The 19680-nt window shown below is 33.7% G+C and overlaps 1 protein-coding gene across 1 annotated transcript in view; it reads left to right on the top strand.

The window, feature by feature from the left end:
* Nucleotides 1-15965, top strand: part of SNX7 (sorting nexin 7) — an 84435-nt gene extending 68470 nt beyond the window's left edge. Inside the window, exon 9 of the mRNA XM_081308330.1 lies at nucleotides 15518-15965. Within this exon, the coding sequence (XP_081164456.1) occupies nucleotides 15518-15595 (78 nt within the window). The 3' untranslated portion in view covers nucleotides 15596-15965. The remainder of the gene's footprint in view (nucleotides 1-15517) is intronic.
* Nucleotides 15966-19680: the final 3715 nt, after the last annotated feature.

Below are 19680 nucleotides of genomic sequence, written 5' to 3'. Positions count from 1 at the left end.
CCTGAATGATGAGTAACAGGTTGCAAGACAGAGAGATGTGTGAAAGAGCACTGTAGAGCGGAAAAGAAATACAGACCAAAGCACAGAAGTGAGAGAGACTTATGTTCATGTAACTGAGGCTTATTTCTGGAGGAAGGAAATGTAGTGTTCAATTGAAAGATTAGGCTGAAAATGGCATCATGAATTTTTAGTCTTTTGTCATTCGTTCTAAGGGAAATGGGAACCATTAAAGAGTTTCCAGGAGGCAGGACTTGCCTTGTCCAGGGATCACTCTGGTTGTATGTGAATCAGGGTAAAGCAACACTGGCTGTGCTGAGCCTGTTTGGAGGAGGCTGCTGCAGCATCCCAGGCAGAGAAGTGAGCTGACCTGGGGTTTCATGGTAGTGCACAAGATGTTAGTGAATAGTGTCAAGGGATTTTTTTTTTCATGGGTAGAATTGGAAAGATAATTTTTAATCTCTTTTTTTAGTTTTGTATTCTGCATTAAATTTAAGTATCTAAAGGAATTCCCATAAATCTCTGATTTTTGAGTGATTTAAAAATATTTCTCTTTTTATCAACATAGGGTTTTGTTATCACTTGTTTAAATCCTCAGTAGTAACTACCTCTCTTTTATGGTAAAACCTGCATATACTTATATTTCCGAATTAAATGACAATCAGCAAGATAATTTATTTAAAAAGTCCTCAAAATTAGAATATGCAATATATTATACATGATTATTATTATAAAATATAAGTATATTAAGGTTTAAAAATTGCATGATATATAAAACCAATGTATTTTTCTTTAAATGATAACGTCTGCCAGAATTTTCGAATTTGGACCTTTTTTTTTAATGTTCAGATTCATCAAACTCTAAATAAAATGTTTGGGTTTTGACTATACTTCTTATATAAGTATGCATTTTGTCATTCTCATTGATTAAATTCAGTTTATACAAAGCACTGTTTTCTTAGAAACAATTAACTTAGCATCACTGTGTCATGTTGCAAATTTTATTCTTCATAGCAGTTTACAGTTCTTAACATTTCCCCAAGTGAATTATATTTCTGAATGTAACTAAAAATTTATCAACTGCATAGCATCTTGGATATATAAATTTGGAGGTGTCATTGATTTTATTTAGTGTAATTTCAAAAGATCCCTACTTCTTCAGTTATTTGTTGTTGTTGTTTTTTTTTTGTTTTGGTTTTTTTCATGTTAAAAAATATTTTAACATGTTTGTCACATCCATCCACTAAAGCATAGTAAGGGAAGTTGGAGTCCTTAAATAATCAATGATTCTTAATTAGCAGAAAGAATATGAGGCCTAAACAGTGACAATCTGCTGTTATCTATTAACTTCAGAATGTGTCAGATATGCAGGGAAGTGAAATATTTCATCTTGCTATTCCTTGCTTAATTTAGTCATATTCTAATGGAAGTACTTCCTTTTTCATCTGTATTTACTTGATAAGTCCCCAAAGGGGTCTGCTTTTAGTATGATAAATAAATGGGGCGTAAGCATTTGCCTTTGGATTTACTTGTGTGAAGTAAAATGATCACAGCTTGTTTACAACTTAAAATTTCTATATCAAGGGAAAAAATGAAAATCAGATTTACAACTATGAGGTAAGGATCTATATGAGATTCCAATTATTGTCGTATTGAAATGTTGTATTTAAACATATGGATTTATTAGTAGATAGTTGACTGCAAATACAGAAGTGGTATCTTGGACTAAACTTTGAATAGTTCAAGTGTTATTCCCATTCTGTTCTATATGACTAATAATTAAGAATGAATTTATTGAGACTGTAGAAAAACAAGAATAACAACACAGTAAAACCCAAAATCCAACTCAACAGGGTGAATAATTTCAATGTATGGCCATGGGGCATTTAGGAGTAGGGAGTCATTCTGAGAAATATGTCCTTAGGTGATTTCATAGTTGTGTAAACATCATAGAGTGTACTTACACCAACTTAGATGACTGTGATTTCACTAGGCACTATAATTCTGTGGAGCCACAATTCTATGAGGTCTGTCATTGATTGGAACATTGTGTGACATTTGATTGTACAACGGCACTCAGAGAGCCAAAGAAAATTATTTCCTGCTAATGTGAAAGGAATAGTGAAACAATAAAATAAGACACATTAGATAAAGTACATGGATATTTTTAATTGTTCCCCCATGGGCACAAAAGAGAATTTGCTGTTGCTGTAGTTCATGCTAACAATGAAGAAGGCTTCAGAGGACGTGATCCTTAGCAGATAAAATGAATTAGAAGAGTGTGTTCTTATGAAAACTCAACTGTAATGTCATGGAATTTTCTTAACTATCCTGTGTCCTCTTACAAATGGATGTTGAATGGTTATTTGGGATTTCGGCAGGAAAGTGCAGCTGATTAGGAATTGCTCTAGACTATTGTTGGGTTTGGTAAGTTTGGCCCAAAAAACAGGAAATTATCTACCAATCCAGTGGCATCACCTTTGCTATTAGGGAGATGACAAACAGCACTAATCTCTTTTACATTCTTGTTTAAGGCTTCTCAACTATATTAATGTTTTTGTTTTTTCATCTCTGATGTTTCAAGGACAGCTTGATATTAATAGAGTAAGGAATTCACAGAGGTAGCTTAAAGTTGTGGTAAAGGGAACTATGATCCAACACTTCTTTAACACATGGAAGATTTTTTTTTAATGGTGCTGGGAATTAAACCCAAGAGTGCTCCACCACTAAGGTATTCCCCAGCCTGTTTTTATTTTTTATTTTTGAGACACAGTTTTGCTTAGTTGCCACAGTTGGACTTGAGCTTGTAACCCTCCTTCCTGAGTCTCCTGAATAGTTGGAATTTAGAAGAGGGTGCTGCTACACCTAGCTCAGATTCTTAACACGTGTCTGCTAATTTACCATTTCTAAGTAGCTAGTGTGATCATCCCTGCCCTGTGTATCACACACAGAATCTCACTTAACTTTCTAAGCCCCAGCCCCACCCATCTCACCCAAGTTTCAAGTAATATAAACATTTTAGTGATAATTTTTGACAAATCAAGCAGTTTGTACCTAAGTGAATTTAATGAAGGATAATAGCTTAGTCCTTTACATAGCTTATTTTAAATTATTAGTAAATATGTGGGAGTCCTTGTTTTATAGCCTATTTTTCTGGTCATAAAATTCATACATGCTCACCAAAACAAACAACAAACAGCAAAAATTAAGTAGGTATACTAATGAATAAAGAAGAAATACTACATGCTTATAAGCCTATCTCTTAAAAGAGTGGTACTTGAATATTAACTAAAAAAATTACTATTTGAAATTTAATATTAAAACTTTTCTGCATGGTCATTTCTAAATGTGTTTATATGTTGATATAAACACATTAATTTTCTGTCATGATGATTAAAGTGAATAGATTATTTTGACTTTCATATTTTCTAATCCTTTTGCATACTTTTTTCACATGGTTACAATCTTCATATGATACATTGTATTACTATATTTTCATTTGCTTAGGTAATTACAAATAGTGAAACATAATAAGTAATACTAGTAAGCTAGTTGTGATGACAGACACCTGTAGTCACAGATACTCGGGAGGCTGAGGCAGGAGGATCACTTGAACCCACAAGTCCAAGACCAGCCTGGGCAACAGAGTGAGACTCCCATCTCAAAAAAAAAAAAAAAAACAATTATAAATAACTATTAATATTAGCTTTTTAAAAACTTGCTTGGCATGCTTGGCAAGAATTTCAAGAAATAACTCCATCAATGGGTATTACATTTCAAATGCTACCAGTCTTATTTAAAAAATATAATTTACTTCATGCAAAATCCTTTAAGATTTGATTAGCATCAAAGCACTATGGGATATCCAAATTCAAGCTTCTATCTTGCCTATAGTAGTTTAAAGTTTATTAGGAAAGAATAATATGTATTTTCACTTGACTAATACAATTTATAATGTGTTAACTTTTTTAATGGAAGAATATTTGAATTTATTTGCTTGAATTGTAATGGACAGACCTACTAGAAAGATTTGTCCTTAGTGGATGGCAAAAATATTTATATGGACATCTAGGAGGCAGAAAATCAATTATAGTGAAGTATATTCTCTAGAAGAAAAATGGACTAATACTTCTCTAAAATCCAAGTCTAGTTATTGATGGGTCATTGAAAATTACAGAAATTTTTTTAAAAGTATGTCTCATTACAGTCCTTCAACTAAGTAGTGGATGGACATTGAGTATCCAAAAGTTTCTTCAAGTATAGTTGTATTTATTTAGAAATGTATTCTATATTATTTTGGTAAAATAGTAAATTCTAGTGAAGAGGTAGTTTGTTTTAAATTCATTGTCATCCTACATACTTTAAACATTTTGGGGGTTTTGTGAACATTTACTAGAAAAGAAACATTCTGATTGTATGAGGTTAATCTATATCAATAATAATTATAAAATTGTTACCTAAGGAAGATTCTGATGGGTAGCATTTAGATTTTGTCAGAAATGTCAATCTTTTGGATGTAGAAAATCAGAAAATTAACTTTTTGAAAGGAATGATTAGCAGATCAGCCTCTAGTCTAGTTAATTTGCTAGTTAGTTCTAACTATCAAAGTAGAACTGCCATTAACATAGGGAGAAAGTACCCCCCCTTTTTTCCCCAAAATCTAAGAGGGAAAGCAATGGAAAGAAACCTTGGCCATTCTCAGTCATATTCCCTAGAATTTAGTAAAGTGGCTTTAAAAATTATAGAAAAGCTAGTTATACTTTCAAAGTCATCGACTTTAAAAGAGAACATGACTTAAGAGGAGTGAGCAGTTCTGAAAAGTGAAGAGTGAGGCAGATAAAGAATGAGCTCTGATTACACCTGTGGACCAGGGACTGTGACTGTGAAGATGAAAGAGGGGGTGCAGTCCCAGATGAATACGGAAAAGAACAGGAAGTGTCAGGGAGGGCAGTTCAGGAGGAAGTGAGGTTTGGAGGGAAATAGTGGAGAACTTCCCAACAGTACCAGAGTCAAATCAGAGTGGGTGTGAGTAACCCTTTGGAAGCAAAAAAAAAAAAAAAAAAAACTTCTATAATAACTGTAACAAAATTAATAAAACGAGTCCCTTATGGAAACTGAGCAAACGGAGTTGCCTCATGTCTATTCCACTCCTTCTTTCTCCATAAAGAAGAATGCAAGTATGTGTTGAAAAGGTTCAGCAAACACACACAAAAGAGGTAAGTAAAATCTAGTATGTTTGAAGAGATAAAACAAAAACTATACATTTCCACAAAAAGAGAAGGCTGGGCATGTTGTTTATTTATTTTTTCAATGAGTGGTATAATAATCCTTCCTTTACTGTCTGGAAAGCAGTGCTTACAGAGCCCCAGTTGAAGCCCTTCATTCTACACTGAGTCCTGGAGGGAAAATTGACAGGTTTCCACGTAGCAGGCCAAGCTTCTCTCCTAAGTTAATACTAAATATTGCTGCAGAATGGTGGGAATACTGGAACAATGACACCTGTTTCCAGAGTAGCTGACTTCCTCTGTAATTTGTGATGCGTGCTGTACACAATCACCCGATAATACTCAACTCTTTGTGAGCAGCCTGTCTTGGAGAGAAAGGATGGAAGTGGCAGAGGTTATATCCAGATGGAGTTATTTAGTTCTGAGCCAAAGGAATGACAGGTAGTATCTAGGTTTTCTTTTAAAATTTTGGAAAAGTGGCATAATAGATAGCCTGTATTAAATCATTTTTTTTTTTATTGGCTCTCTTAGGTTAAATCTGAGTAAAGGGGTACCTTCGCTAAACTCCCTTTCCTTATACAACCGAGGTTAACTAGAGTTGGATAATCCAGAATTATCTAGGACAGGAATTTTTCAATCCATATCAGGGTGCTTTTTATTTTACCTAACAATTACAAAACCCTAACTTAAACCCTTAGACTCGGCAACAGAAATTTTTTGATGATGCTAAAAACACTCCTTCACAAAAGAACAGTCAGTATCTTTGGTACCATATGAAGAATGTCTGACAACTACGTTATACATCCTGGGATGAAGAGAGCCCAATCATGTGTGGATTAGGTTTCCTGCAAAGCAAGCATACCTGCTTGAGAGGCTCAGAGGCTTACAAATTTTCCAATCTGTTACCTCCTTGAACTCACATTAGTTAGTCTTCTCCATTTGAGGCACTTACTAGAAGCCTGAATGCCTGGGTTAGGAGATTCAGGCTGTGTCACACTATTTCCGAGGGAACCACCCTCAGACATTGTGGTCTTCATCAAAAGGGAAATATCCACTTTTCATCATCTTAATGCCATTAAATAGCAATCCACTGATAGCTAGGCACTTTCTCGAGTTTGTTCTAAAGAAATCAACCGTGATTCATCTTGTCCTCCTTTTTACCATCTTGTATCATAGATATCATTTTATTATCAAGCAAGACAGTCTTATTTCAAACAGAATCTAGAAGTTTATGATATAAATGAGTAGACCACAAGAATAAGAGATGAAATAGCCTCATAAGGCCTTAGAACTTTGAAACTTTGTGTTCTTACTAAGGAGAGACTTCACCATTGACCATGTATCCAGAATCATCAGTGGATGATTTTTTTTAATTTTAAACCTTTTTGGACTGCTCCTAGTAGGCTGTTGCGGTCATCTGTTACTGGCTGACTGTTGGCGGGAAGGAGGTATCTTTGGAGACTAGCTACCTCAGAGAGCAGGAAACTGCCTTTTCAGTTTGACAGATTGTTACTAGGAATTTTGGATAAGTGAAGAAACAAGAATTATAATCTGAACTCAAGGACATCTGCAATTAAGATTAGATGATGATTTCTGTTCTAAATTAGATATTCAAAAGTCATAGCTATAGCTATGTAACACTTTTATTATGTCTAATATAAATCTGGAAGATTTTTGTTTTGTAAGTTTCTACTTTCTTAAAAACTTCTATTAAAATATTATTACCACTCCCCTGTATTCTATAATATAATTATATCTCAGTTATCTGTGCAAATGAAATTAAGCTTCGGTATAAAATGCACATTTACACCATAGCAGTGACAGTCTACCCATCCTTTGGATTAAATGCATTTTTTTGTGAAGTTAAATTAATCAGAGATTTGAATGGAAGGGGATGAGAAAAAGAAATGGTTTAACACACATGTTCATGATACAATGCATGATTCAACATCTTGAATAAAGAGTTGAATTTACTAATGAAAAATATTAGAGTTGTGTATCATGATGCTGCTGGCTAGTCATATGTCTTAACCATGTCCTCTCTGCCCATTTGAATCTGGCAAACAAAGATTTTGACACTTTTTCCTTTGTCCCTCAGCTTGCCCCATTCATACACTCACCCTTCACAAATCTTTAGGAGGCTAAAATAAGAACACATAATACTTTAAAATGATGTGCTTCAAACCAGAGTTGTACTTTGATACATTTTCCAGTAATCTAAAGCTAAATGTGCTGTCTTTATAGTTTGTTGTATTTCAGTAAATGGTTAAATAAAAACACATACACCCAATCCTGAAGTATTCATTATTAAACTGGACAAATTTCATGCAACTGACTTGTTTTACGTCAAAAATAGTGATGCTACGATATATAGAAAGCATGAGTTGAAAAGATATGAATTCAAATTTAGGCTTTTATATGAATCCCTCCTATAAAGATTTTCCATATTTTAGATCTTTTGGAACATAAATGTATCCCATGTGTAAAAATGAGAGGAAATGGTATAAATTACATCTAGGGATCTTTCTATCTTTATCAGATTTTAGGGTAGACATCTTCAGAGCAATACTACAGAATAATAAATAAATGGACCACAAGATGGCGTTTGTAGCTAATGAGTCCTTTTGCAGTCTCTGTTGCCGTCATTTTGAGTATTATTGTAGTGTTTACAAATGCAAACTTATCACTCACATTCCTGGGAGATGTATAAAAGTAATTTTAGGAAAATATGCAAATTATGATTTTAAAGTTACAGATACTTCTAAAATTATAAATTGGCAAATGATTCTCAGAAGTTGAATTTAGGCTTTTCCAAAAATGAAATTCAGTAGATAATTTGAGCTATTGTAAAATAATAGAAATTTATTTTCTCTATCAGAATCATCTTTGCTTTCTTTCCAGGCTTATTATAGTTCAGAATTTCAAAATATGCAGCTCCTGAAAGTTTTCATTAGTATTCCACATCTTAAGTTTAGGTGATAAAAGGCATTATTAATATGTTATACACCTATTATCCTTATTATATGATCTATAATTTTTATTTGTGCTAAATAACTTTGCAATGATAGTGACCTATTGTAAAAATAATTATGAATTAGAACTTCACTGTTTCCTTAAATGTAGGTGATATCATCTGTTCCCAAGTTCGTTTAAATCAACATTAAAATACTTAGGGACACTGAATTATATTTCATATTTGTTAGTTTGTTGAGAATGATGCAATTATCATGGTACTCTCTAGATTAGTGGAGAAAACTAGAAACACAACAACTTTTGACTTAAAATGGTTTTAATGGAAATATATAGTAAGGTTTGGCTTTTATCATTTTACAATGATAAGTATCATTGTTATTATTTTAGACAAATTTCTAGTTATTTTAATAATGTAGTCATACATAGGTCATACTTTACTAATTTTGACTTATGTGATAATTTGGATGGAAGTAAGTTTTCCAGTAGCTATTTCCATGAACAGGTAAGCTTTACCTGTGGAAATATCACATGTTGGCATTTGCCTATGATGGCTAAGAGGATGGGTTTTGGATCGGCATAACTTGTGACTTTGAGCACAGTGACCTTTCAGTGATTCTCTTTCATCTTCTTCAGTTATCCTCAGTATCCTCTTCTATCAAGTGAACTTAGTAATACCTATCTCATCATAGATTTACTGGGTATTAAAATATACTTGTACATATGTGTGTGTGCAATGGGATATGTGAAGATGAAAGAAAAGTTTTAGAAGCAAAGTTTAATATTCCCAGTGAGTCACCAAATGTAAGTTGATTTTAAACTTTCTTGTTTATTAATATATTTCCAGGAGTTTCAACTAGCATATATCTCAAGCCACTAATTTTATGTGAGCCTGTAATTGCCAATATATAAAATAGGTTTTAAAGTTGCTAAATGAATGAATGAAAAGCATTTCTCACTCAGTATCTTGTACATAATAAGCATTCAGTAAATGTAGGTTAGCATAGTAATAAAGCTGTGATTGAGAATATTTATCATATTTATCATACTTATCTTTAGAAACTATTTATAATGATAATTATTTTACAAATACAGTAGTTAGAAGGGGGAGGTACAATTTAATGCTTGCCACATTCCATACTGAGTCAAACTATGTATGTTATTAGCTTTTTGTTGCTGTGATTAAAATCCTACACTTAGAGGAGCTATGGTTGGCTGGCTCAAAGGCAGGAATATGATGGTGGAAGGGCCTGGCAGAAGAAAACTTCTCAGCTCATGGCAGACAGGGAACAGAGAAAGATAATGAAGGGACCAGGGAAGATAAACCCTCCAAGGCAAGCCTCTCCTGACCTACTTCCTCTATATCAGTCCCCATGGTTAATTCAGCTATCAATGGAATAATCTATCAAAGGGATCAGTCCACTGATAAGGTTAGAGCCCTTATGGTCTAACCATTGTCCAAAAGTCCTATCTCTGAACCTAGTTGGATTGAGGACCATACTTTCAGAGCATGAGCCTTTGGGGACATTTCAGATCCAAACCATAGCACTAATCCTATAGATGCCTATTAATAAATTGTATGTGATCTCATTTGTTGCCTTCCTGTTGACCATAGGTAAGCTCTGGAAACTTTTAAGTTTAGTTCTGGGAAGAAACTTAATGGACACACATATTCTAAGCCCCTTTTCTGTGAGTAGGCAAATAGGCCTAGAAATATAAAGAGATTTGCCTACAGTCACACTATGGGATAGAACATCCTCATACCCCATGAGCCTGAGAAAATATCAATATTAATTCTTATATGTGGACACTCCCATGGGAAGTTGTATTGTATCTAGAGTAACAACGTTAATGTCACTGTTTATTCTTAAGAAAACTCAATCATTTTGTGGGACCACTACCTGCTTATAAGAACTGAAGAGACTTTTACCCCTTCTTATGGTAAAAAGTCATCAGTACCTCTGCTGAAATGAAGAGATTTGTTTTCAAAACTAAGTTTGTCTTGGAATTAAAGTTTCATTTTCCAAGTGTTCCATCTTTGTGTTTGAGATGTTTTTAAACATGTATAGGAGCTTAAGGTTTTGCTTCCCAAGGATGTGTTTCCCTAGCCCTTCTGGCCTGCTGGTTGTCTTTGGATTCTCTCCTTCCAGAGAAGTTTCAACGTTAACCTTTGACTACTGGAGCCATCTGGGAAAAATAAGCACTGGATTTTCACTTAAGGGGCATTTGAAATAAACTTCTTTTTTAGTCACTCTACATCCTGGATAACAGCATGCATGGCATATTTATCCACTATCTTTACCTGGAACTGAGGAGGAGCATTCCCCATGGTTTCATATGGGGAAAGGGGGGGTAGGGGTGTACAGTGTGAACATAATACTGTACTCTAGAATCAGTTTTCTTAACTAAAATTGGGATGACCTGATTTCATCAGAGCATTGTTACATCAAATGGAATAATATGAATGGAAAATGAGAACTCTTTATTCAAATGAAAGTGGAGCGCCTTTTGTTGATTTTTCCTGTAATAATATGAGAATCTCAACTAGAATGAGCTGACTGGTAAACTAGTAAAGGTCAGGCTAGCACCGATACTGGGTATTTTCACTTATTACTCTGATTTTGACTGATGTTAACTAGCCTCATAGATTGTAATGATTTTAAAATGGGAATAAAGGCAAAGCCACATTATTAGAAACAACTCTTTAAAAACTGTAACTTGGAAATGAAGGCTAGTCTCACACTCAGTTTTAAGATTTTTTTGTTGTTGTTGATTTAATGATTATTTGAATCCTTCAATGATCACAAAGCCAAGCAGCACCACATACAAACAAAGATGTTGTGTCCACCGAAAACTAAAAAATAAATATTAAAAAATTCTCTCTCTCTCTCTCTCTCTCTCTCTCAAAAAAAAAAGAATTCACTATTTGTTATTTCTAAAAGATGTATATAAACTTTACACATGTGCAAGAAAGGTACCAGGTAACTCAGCTCATTATTGAACATTGGTTGGAAGGGGCAGTTGAAAAATACGATTTTTCATTTAGTAAAAAATCTTCTAAGATTCCAAAATCTTGATCTAGTAGCATCAGGAGTGACATAGTTCAGGGTCAAATCCTCATTTTGCAGGCCCAGATCTTCTTCAGTCAGCATCCAAAGTGTAGATCAGGCTTGTTTGGCAAAACTTATCATTAATAAGTTTAGAGAGCAATAGAAATCAGGATGTCAATTCATTAGTGTTCAGGTAGAATATAGTTTCTGTGATGACCAGTATTTTAGCATCAGTCATTCAATACTTTCCTTCTCTGTTGTCATATGACTTCATTTACTGAGCACCTGCCACATAACCTGCTGTGTATTAATGTAGTTGTCTTCAAGAAAGAAATAATTTCTAAGAAATATATAGAGAATCAATATACACAACCTTTGTATATACTCTTTCCTAAAATTTGATCAGCCTATTGCCTCTGTAGTCAAACATTTTCTTACCTCCTCTTCCAAAATTGTTCTTTTTCCACTATGTAAAAGAGAGAGAGGTCTTGTCTTGCTTGCCAGTGACTTTGTAAGTGTATCCCAGTGATAGTTCAGGCAATTGGTTACTTCCTATTTGGTGACAATAAACATTGACTATCCTATATATTTGTACTTAACATCATAATTGTACTACTTTAACCATTTGCGCCTTGGCTTTCTTATCTGTAAAATAAGATTCATAATAGTTATTATCATATTTAAGAAAGTAGTATGTAAATTAACTGTTATAATGCTTGACCAAATATTCATATCAATATAAGGGAGTTGTAATGTTATTTCTGTTGTTATTACATATTAGTGGTTCTATCCATTTAGTATTTCAAAATACATAAATCTTTCTGACTCTCGTATGGAATGTGGTAAGGGAATAATAGTTCAGTACCAATTTTGTCTCTTTTACGAGGTATCACTGTCCTTTTCAGTACTTACTTTAGAAATGAAAATGCTCATTCACAACACTAGTAGACATGGATGGCTAATGAAGTTAATATAGTTGAACCAGAATCCGATGATGGAAGTATGTTCCCTTGATGAGTAGTGCCATCTTTGATGAAATTTGGATTGGTTATTTGACAGGAATTCTAAAGAGAACAGAAGCCTCAGATTTTATTTTGAATTTTATTTCAGGGACATTTATAAGTTTGTTTAAATGTTTGACAGTTATCAAAAAGATATGAGATCTTCTGAGCAGTGAGTGCTTTAGGCTGCCTTGCAGGGTTACTGGCTGCTAGATCATGTGTGCATTTGCAGAGAGACCAGAAAGCTGCAGCAGAAAGAAGGTGAAGGGGTTCCCCAGATGTGAATTATGACTCCGCTCTCTATCTATCTCTATCAGCCCTCCCAACCCATTTAATAGTTTTCTTTATTTTGTAAGCTTCTAGATAGATTTCTTTTTTGAGAGAGAGAGAGAGAGAGAGAGAGAGAGAGAATTTTTTAATATTTATTTTTTTCAGTTTTTGGTGGACACAATATCTTTATTTTATTTGTATGTGGTGCTGAGGATTGAACCCAGCACCCCGCACATGCCAGGCGAGCGCGTTACCGCTTGAGCCACATCCCCAGCCCTAGATAGATTCTTTAAAAGTTAGTTTGGTATCTTTGCATTTACTTCATACTTTATACTGGAAGTTTGGTAAAGGAGATTTTTATTTGTAAAGCTGAGGTTTTAATTTCTTTTTTTCTTGGCATTGAAAATAAATAAAATACTAACAGCAGTTAATATTTATTGCATGTCTGCATGTAATGTTAACTGTAGGAATTTTATAGATATTCTTCCTCAGCATGTGGAATTCCTATTCCTAATTTGTTGAGAAACTTTAAAAAAAAATCAGGAATAGATATTGGAATTTGGAAATGTTTTTCCTGTCTATGCTGATATGATATCGAATTTAATATAGTCAATTATGTTGGTTGGTAGTTGATGATTAGTCCAACCTTATATTTTGAGGAAAGTTCCCATTTGGTTGTGATGTGTAATTCTTTAGATAGATTGAGGGATTTGATTTGCTAAAATCTTGAGATTTTTTTGCATCTGTGATTATGAATAAAGTTGGTTGCTCATTTTCTTTTCTTGTAATGGCTTTGGTTTTGTTCCAGTTGAAAAGCTCTCCTATATTTTGGTTTTCTGGAAGAGTTTGTGTAGGATTAGAATGCTTTCTTCCTTAGGGAGTTATAGAATTCACCAATGAAGAGTTCTGGGCCTGAAGTTGTCTTTGTGGAAAGATATTTACTGCAAATCTAAATTCATGTGGGCTATCTGTATCTTATGGAATGAGTATCGTAGTCTGAATCTATTGAGCATTGGGTCCATTTCATCTATGTTTTCAAAAGTATGGACATGAAGTTCTTCACAATATTTCCTTTTTTCCCCTCAGTAGAATTGGAGCTGAAATTATGCCTTTCATTCCTCACCATTGATAATTCATACCACCTATTTTTATCATCAGTATGGCTAAAAATTTATCAATTATAGTAATCTTCTCAAGACATTCAATATTTAGTTTCTTTATTTTTTTCTCTATTATTTTTCTTTTATCTTTCATTGATTTCCACTGATCTTTTCTGGGGTTTTCTGTTGTTGTTTTGATTTGGGGTTTTTTTGGTGTGTGTTTTAAATTTTCAAAGTAGAAATCAGAGTCATTAGTGTAAGACCTTTCTTCTTTTCTAATGTAGGTGATTAGTGCTGTTTCTATATGTACTATGTTTTTGAACTATTACAGTTTTTGATATGTTGACACAGGGGATTATTTATAATTGTCCCACTTGGATTTTAAATATTTGGTGTTTTTCACATAGTTATTACCAACTTCTAATTTAAATCCATTATATTCAAAGAACATAATTCATACTGCTTGAATCTTTTTAAATTCATTGAGATTCCTGTTATATGTGTACATTAAAGAAAAATGTGTGTTCTGTTTTTGTTCTATTGATACCAGTTAGGTCAACTTAATTGAAAATGTGATTCAAATCTATTTTATTGCTTTTTTCCTCAGCATATTCTATCAAACATAAGATGGGTATGAAAATCAATAATAATTATTTGCCTTTCTCCTTGTATTTCTGTCAATTTTGTTTCACAGATTTTCAAACTTTCTCATTTTGTGTGTAAACATTTGAATTGTGTCCTCTAGATAAATTAGCCCCTTTATCTTTGTGAAATTATCATTTTTACCTTTGATAATTATCTTTGCTCTAAAATCTACTTTTCTGACATTAATATAGCCATTCTAGCTTTTCTTTTGACATGTATTGCATGATATATATTTTTTCATCCTTTTAATTTTAATCTATTTGTGTCCTTTTATTTAAAACTGTTAGCAATTTAAACAAAATTAATGTGGGTATTTTTTCATTCAGTAGACCATCTGTATCTTTTATTGTGTATCTGGTTGATTTAATTGGTTGATTATTGATATGATTATGTTTGAGTCTTTTATCTTGCTGTTATGTGTGTGCATTTACACACACACACACACACACACACACACACACACACCCTTTTTTTTTTTGGTCCCATCTGTTCATTGTTCCCATTTTCCAATTTCTGCCTTATTTTGGCTTAATAGACTGTTTTACAGATATTCATTCTGTTGGTATATTAGGCATAACTCTTGTTTAATTATTTTAGTAGTAAGATAGCCAAGCATATTAATGACCAAATCTTACCACCCAGTCCCAGCAGATCATCATAATGTAATATAATTTATATTATAATAAGAATATTATAATATATTTGCTAACATTTTGAACTCTTTGTGCTAGGTATTCTGCAAAAGATTTATACAGATTATATAATTTAGTTTTCACAATTGCCTTATCAGTAAGTACTGTTTTTAACCTGATTTATAGTTAAAGAAATGATAATAAAAGTTAATCAGCTTTCCTAAGTTCTTCCGTGATGTGGTGGGATTTGCCTGCACAGGGCATTCATGCATCCTTTCTGTTCTGTTCAGTTCACCTGCCTAATGCCTCGTCATTTCCAAGTGGGTTCATCTTTTCATCTGTAACTTTGAGCTCTGTTTTCTCTCTTGACAATGGGGTAGCAGTGCATTATTTAAACAAAGTAACCCATGCTTATCTTTTAAGTCTAATATGTTTTAAGTCTGATTTAGCAATAGCATCCCTGGTTAAGATTGAAAATATGTGGGAAATGACGTAGATTCTGGTAGGCTGATGGGAGAGAGGAGTAGAGAAGATTGCTGTAGGGACAGATTAGGCAGGGTTTATGAATTCTTTGTACTCTGAAAGTGAACTTCTGTTGGTCTCCTCATCTGTGTTTCCGTTATTCAGTGCCTTGCTACGTGGGAGTCATTCCTTACATCACAGACTGACCTCCACTTAGAAGAAGACTCTGAAGATAAACTTTAATCCCATAAGAACTTCTATTTGGTCTTTGGGAGACAGCATCTATCAACCAAAGTTATTCTGTAAGGATTGGCTGTGCCCTGTATAAAGTGGATGAAAATGTTTCACACTGTCTGGAAAACCGACTTGAAAACTCAGGTATTCCAGGTCATTGACATGAATTTGGATGTATATATAGAGAAATCTATCTATATAGATATATAGATACATCTACATATCTATATTAAGAGAGATAGGTTTAGCTTAATTTTAATTATGTTCTTAAATTTATGTGCCAATAATTGCATATAGAGATTTTTTTTCTTAAATATTTGATGTGGAATATTTCATTTTAAATATGTTGTAAAGACTGAGTTTTAATAAAAGGTTTAATATGAAATGACTGGCTGTGGTGTATTCTTTTTCAATGGATAGCTCAAGACTCTGAAACATATTCTAATATGAATTCAGCTATGTTAACAGGTATGCTGTGCATTCATTTTAATTATAATTTTCTCTCAAATACTATTTACTTTTATATTAAGAATTTGAAGTAAATATCAAAAATTACTTAACATGAAAAATTAATAATAGCTCTTAAAATAATTGATTTGTTACAAGTTAACCAGTTTTTTCCTACACTTAAAAGATTAGTTTTCAAAAAGTAAATTTCAATTATTATTTGAGGTCTCAGTTAGAAATCTTGATACAGTCTTATTCCTACCTGTAAATATATTCTATTTCTTTTGCCATATTTTACATACTCTTCACAACTCATATCTAGCCTTGACTTTTTAAGGTATACAGGGTTTATCAGGATTATTCTCCTATTCATTTAAGTGTCTCCCTTTTGCAAGGTGTTGTTGTAGGTGCTTGTGGTTCAGAGTGATGGAAAAGAACCACTTGCTCTCAAGGCTTAGATTCTGTTATATTGATTGTATAGAGTGATTTCATGTTAACTTTGTAGGTGTGAATTTTCTTATACCTGCAAGTGAAATTTCTGGGTCATGTCATATCTAAATGTAACCATTTCAGAAGCTACCAGACTGTTTTCCAAATTGGCTGCACCGTTTTACATCCCCATGACCCCAACAGTGTATGAGAATTTCAGTTTCTTCACAACATCACTGATACTTATTAATATCTGATTTCTTTTGACTGTAGCCATCCTAATGGTATGAAGTGGTACCTCATTATTGTTTTGATTTGCATTTTCATAATATATTTTTCATGTGTTTATTTGCCATATGTAAATATTCTTTGGAAAAAATGTCCATTCATATATTTTTCCACTTTGAAAATTAGGTTGTCTTTTACTGTTGAGTTGTAAGTCTTCTTTGTATATTCTAGATTCAAATCCCTATCAGAGTGTGATTTTTTTTTTCATTTTCTTGATTATACCCTTTAATCTAAAGGAGCTTTTAATTTTGATGAAATCCAATGTAACTATTTTTTGTTTTGTTGCTTCTACTTTTTGAGTCATGTCTGAGAATCCATTGCCAAGTCTATAGTTACACAGATATCCTCCTATGTTTCCTCCTGAGTTTTAACTCTTAGATTTATAGGTTTGGTCCATTTTGTGTTAACTTTTGTATATGGTATGAGGAAAGGTGCCAGTTTCATTCCTTACCTGTGGTATGCCTTTGTTTGTTGAGAGACATTGTCTTAAGAGTTTTCACACTGAGTTCCATGTCTACAGGTCTTGTCTCTCTGTCCTGCTACTTACTAGTGGAATTCCTGGCATAGCTTTCCCCATCTTGTTCTGATGTGTATTGTGTGTGGTTGTTAGTAATCTGTAAGTGTGGTTACTGAATACCTCATCATAAACAGCTTTTTACGTAAAAGACTTTTACTTAAAAGTCCACCCTAATGTTTACATGTACTTTTCATTCAACATTTGAGTAAATAAATACTTCCCAAAACACAAGCATCTTGCTGTTCAGTTACTTTTTCTACAAGTATATAGCCTTACCAAAAAAAAAAAAAAAAAAAGATGAATTCAATGATGTTAAAAGGGACATTCCAGTAGCTGATATTTGGACACCATGATAGACTACTTAGTACATTTTGATAGTTATTGGCTGTGAAAAGATGAGTACTTGTGTAACTGTTTGGGGCCACACTTCCTAAGGATTCTACTGCCTCCTTTAATTCCAGTTACCTGGAGGGAAAATAACAACATTATTACCTTAACTGATTTTCAAACCAGAGCTTTGATGATTAATTTCTTAGTTGTTTGACTTGAAATCCAAGAGAGAAAGAAACATTTTCTATATCTCTGGGAACTGAGATTGTGCTTGCATGGAAGACTTCACCAGAGAGCATGCCTTCCGTGAACCATGGAGCTACAGGCCTAGCCTGGGCATCTGACTTAACTCAACTGGTTCACAAATGCCGAAGTTCCTGTTCAAACTTAAAATTTTCTTTCTCTCTCTTTTTTTTTTTTAAAGAGAGAGAGAGAGAGAATTTTTTAATATTTATTTTTTAGTTTTCAGTGGACACACATCTTTGTCTGTTATGTGGTGCTGAGGATCACACCTGGGCCACAAGCATGCCAAGCGAGCGCGCTACTGCTTGAGCCACATCCCCAGCCCATCTCTTTTTTAAAAAAATTTCTGGCAGTCGATTCAGCAGAAGTCATTATTTGCTCCATTTCTCAAGAAGTAGAAAAACACAAACAGACACACACTTTGAACAGGATATCATTTCTTGATATTTGTATGCTCTCAAGAAGACACAAAAACACAAAATCTGGGCCTCTTTTTTTATTTTTTAATTTTTTTTTTTTGCCTCCTTCCTATGCCTCATTCTTTTCTTTTTTTTATTGTTTTTTTTTATTGGTTGTTCAAAACATTACAAAGCTCATGACATATTATCTTCCATACATTTGATTCAAGTGGGTTATGAACTCCCCTTTTTAACCCCAAATACAAGTTGCAGAATCACATCAGTTACACATCTACATTTTTACATAATACCATATTAATGACTGTTGTATTCTGCTACCTTTCGTATCCCCTACTATTCCCCCTCCCCTTCCCTCTCATTTTCCCTCACTATCCCATCTGCTGTTGTTGAATTCTCTCCCTTTTTTTTCCCCTTTCCCCTCACAAACTCTTATATGTAATTTTGTGTAACAATAAGGGTCTCCTTCCATTTCCATACATTTTCCCTTCTCTCTCCCTTTCTCCCACCCCACTCATCTCTGTTTAATGTTAATCTTTTCCTCATGCTCTTCTTCCCTGTTCTGATCTTACTTGCTCTCTTTATATCAAAGAAGACATTTGGCATTTGTTTTTTAAGGATTAGCTAGCTTCACTTAGCATTATCTGCTCTAATGCCATCCATTTCCCTGCAAATTCCATGGTTTTGTCATTTTTTAGTGCTGCGTAATACGCCATTATGTATAAATGCCACAGTTTTTTAATCCATTCATCTATTGAAAGGCATCTAGGTTTATTCCAAAGTCTAGCTATTGTGAATTGTGCTGCTATGATCATTGATGTGGCAGTATCCCTATAGTATGCTCTTTTAAGGTCCTCAGGGAATAGACCGAGAAGGGCGATACCTGGGTCAAATGGTGGTTCCATTCCCAGCTTTCCTAAGAATCTCCATACTGCTTTCCATATTGGCCGCACCAATTTGCAGTCCCACCAGCAATGTACAACTGTACCCTTTTCCCCACATCCTCGCCAGCACTTATTGTTGTTTGACTTCATAATGGCTGCCAATCTTACTGGAGTGAGATGGTATCTTAGGGTGGTTTTGATTTGCATTTCTCTGACTGCTAGAGATGGTGAGCATTTTTTCATATACTTATTGATTGATTGTATGTCCTCCTCTGAGAAGTGTCTGTTCAGGTCCTTGGCCCATTTGTTGATAGGGTTGTTTGTTATCTTATTGTTTAATTTTTTGAGTTCTTTGTATATTCTGGATATTAGGACTCAATCTGAAGTGTGAGGAGTAAAAATTTGTTCCCAGGATGTAGGTTCCCTGTTTACCTCTCTTATTGTTTCTCTTGCTGAGAAAAAACTTTTTAGTTTAAGTAAGTCCCATTTGTTGATTCTTGTTATTAACTCTTGGGCTATGGGTGTCCTATTAAGGAATTT

The sequence above is a fragment of the Spermophilus citellus genome, assembly GCF_964194105.1.
Source record: "Spermophilus citellus genome assembly, chromosome: 9".
NCBI classification, from domain to species: Eukaryota; Metazoa; Chordata; class Mammalia; order Rodentia; family Sciuridae; genus Spermophilus; species Spermophilus citellus.
The sequence above is the reverse complement of the archived record's forward strand: the minus strand, read 5'-3'. Positions and strand labels throughout refer to the sequence as shown.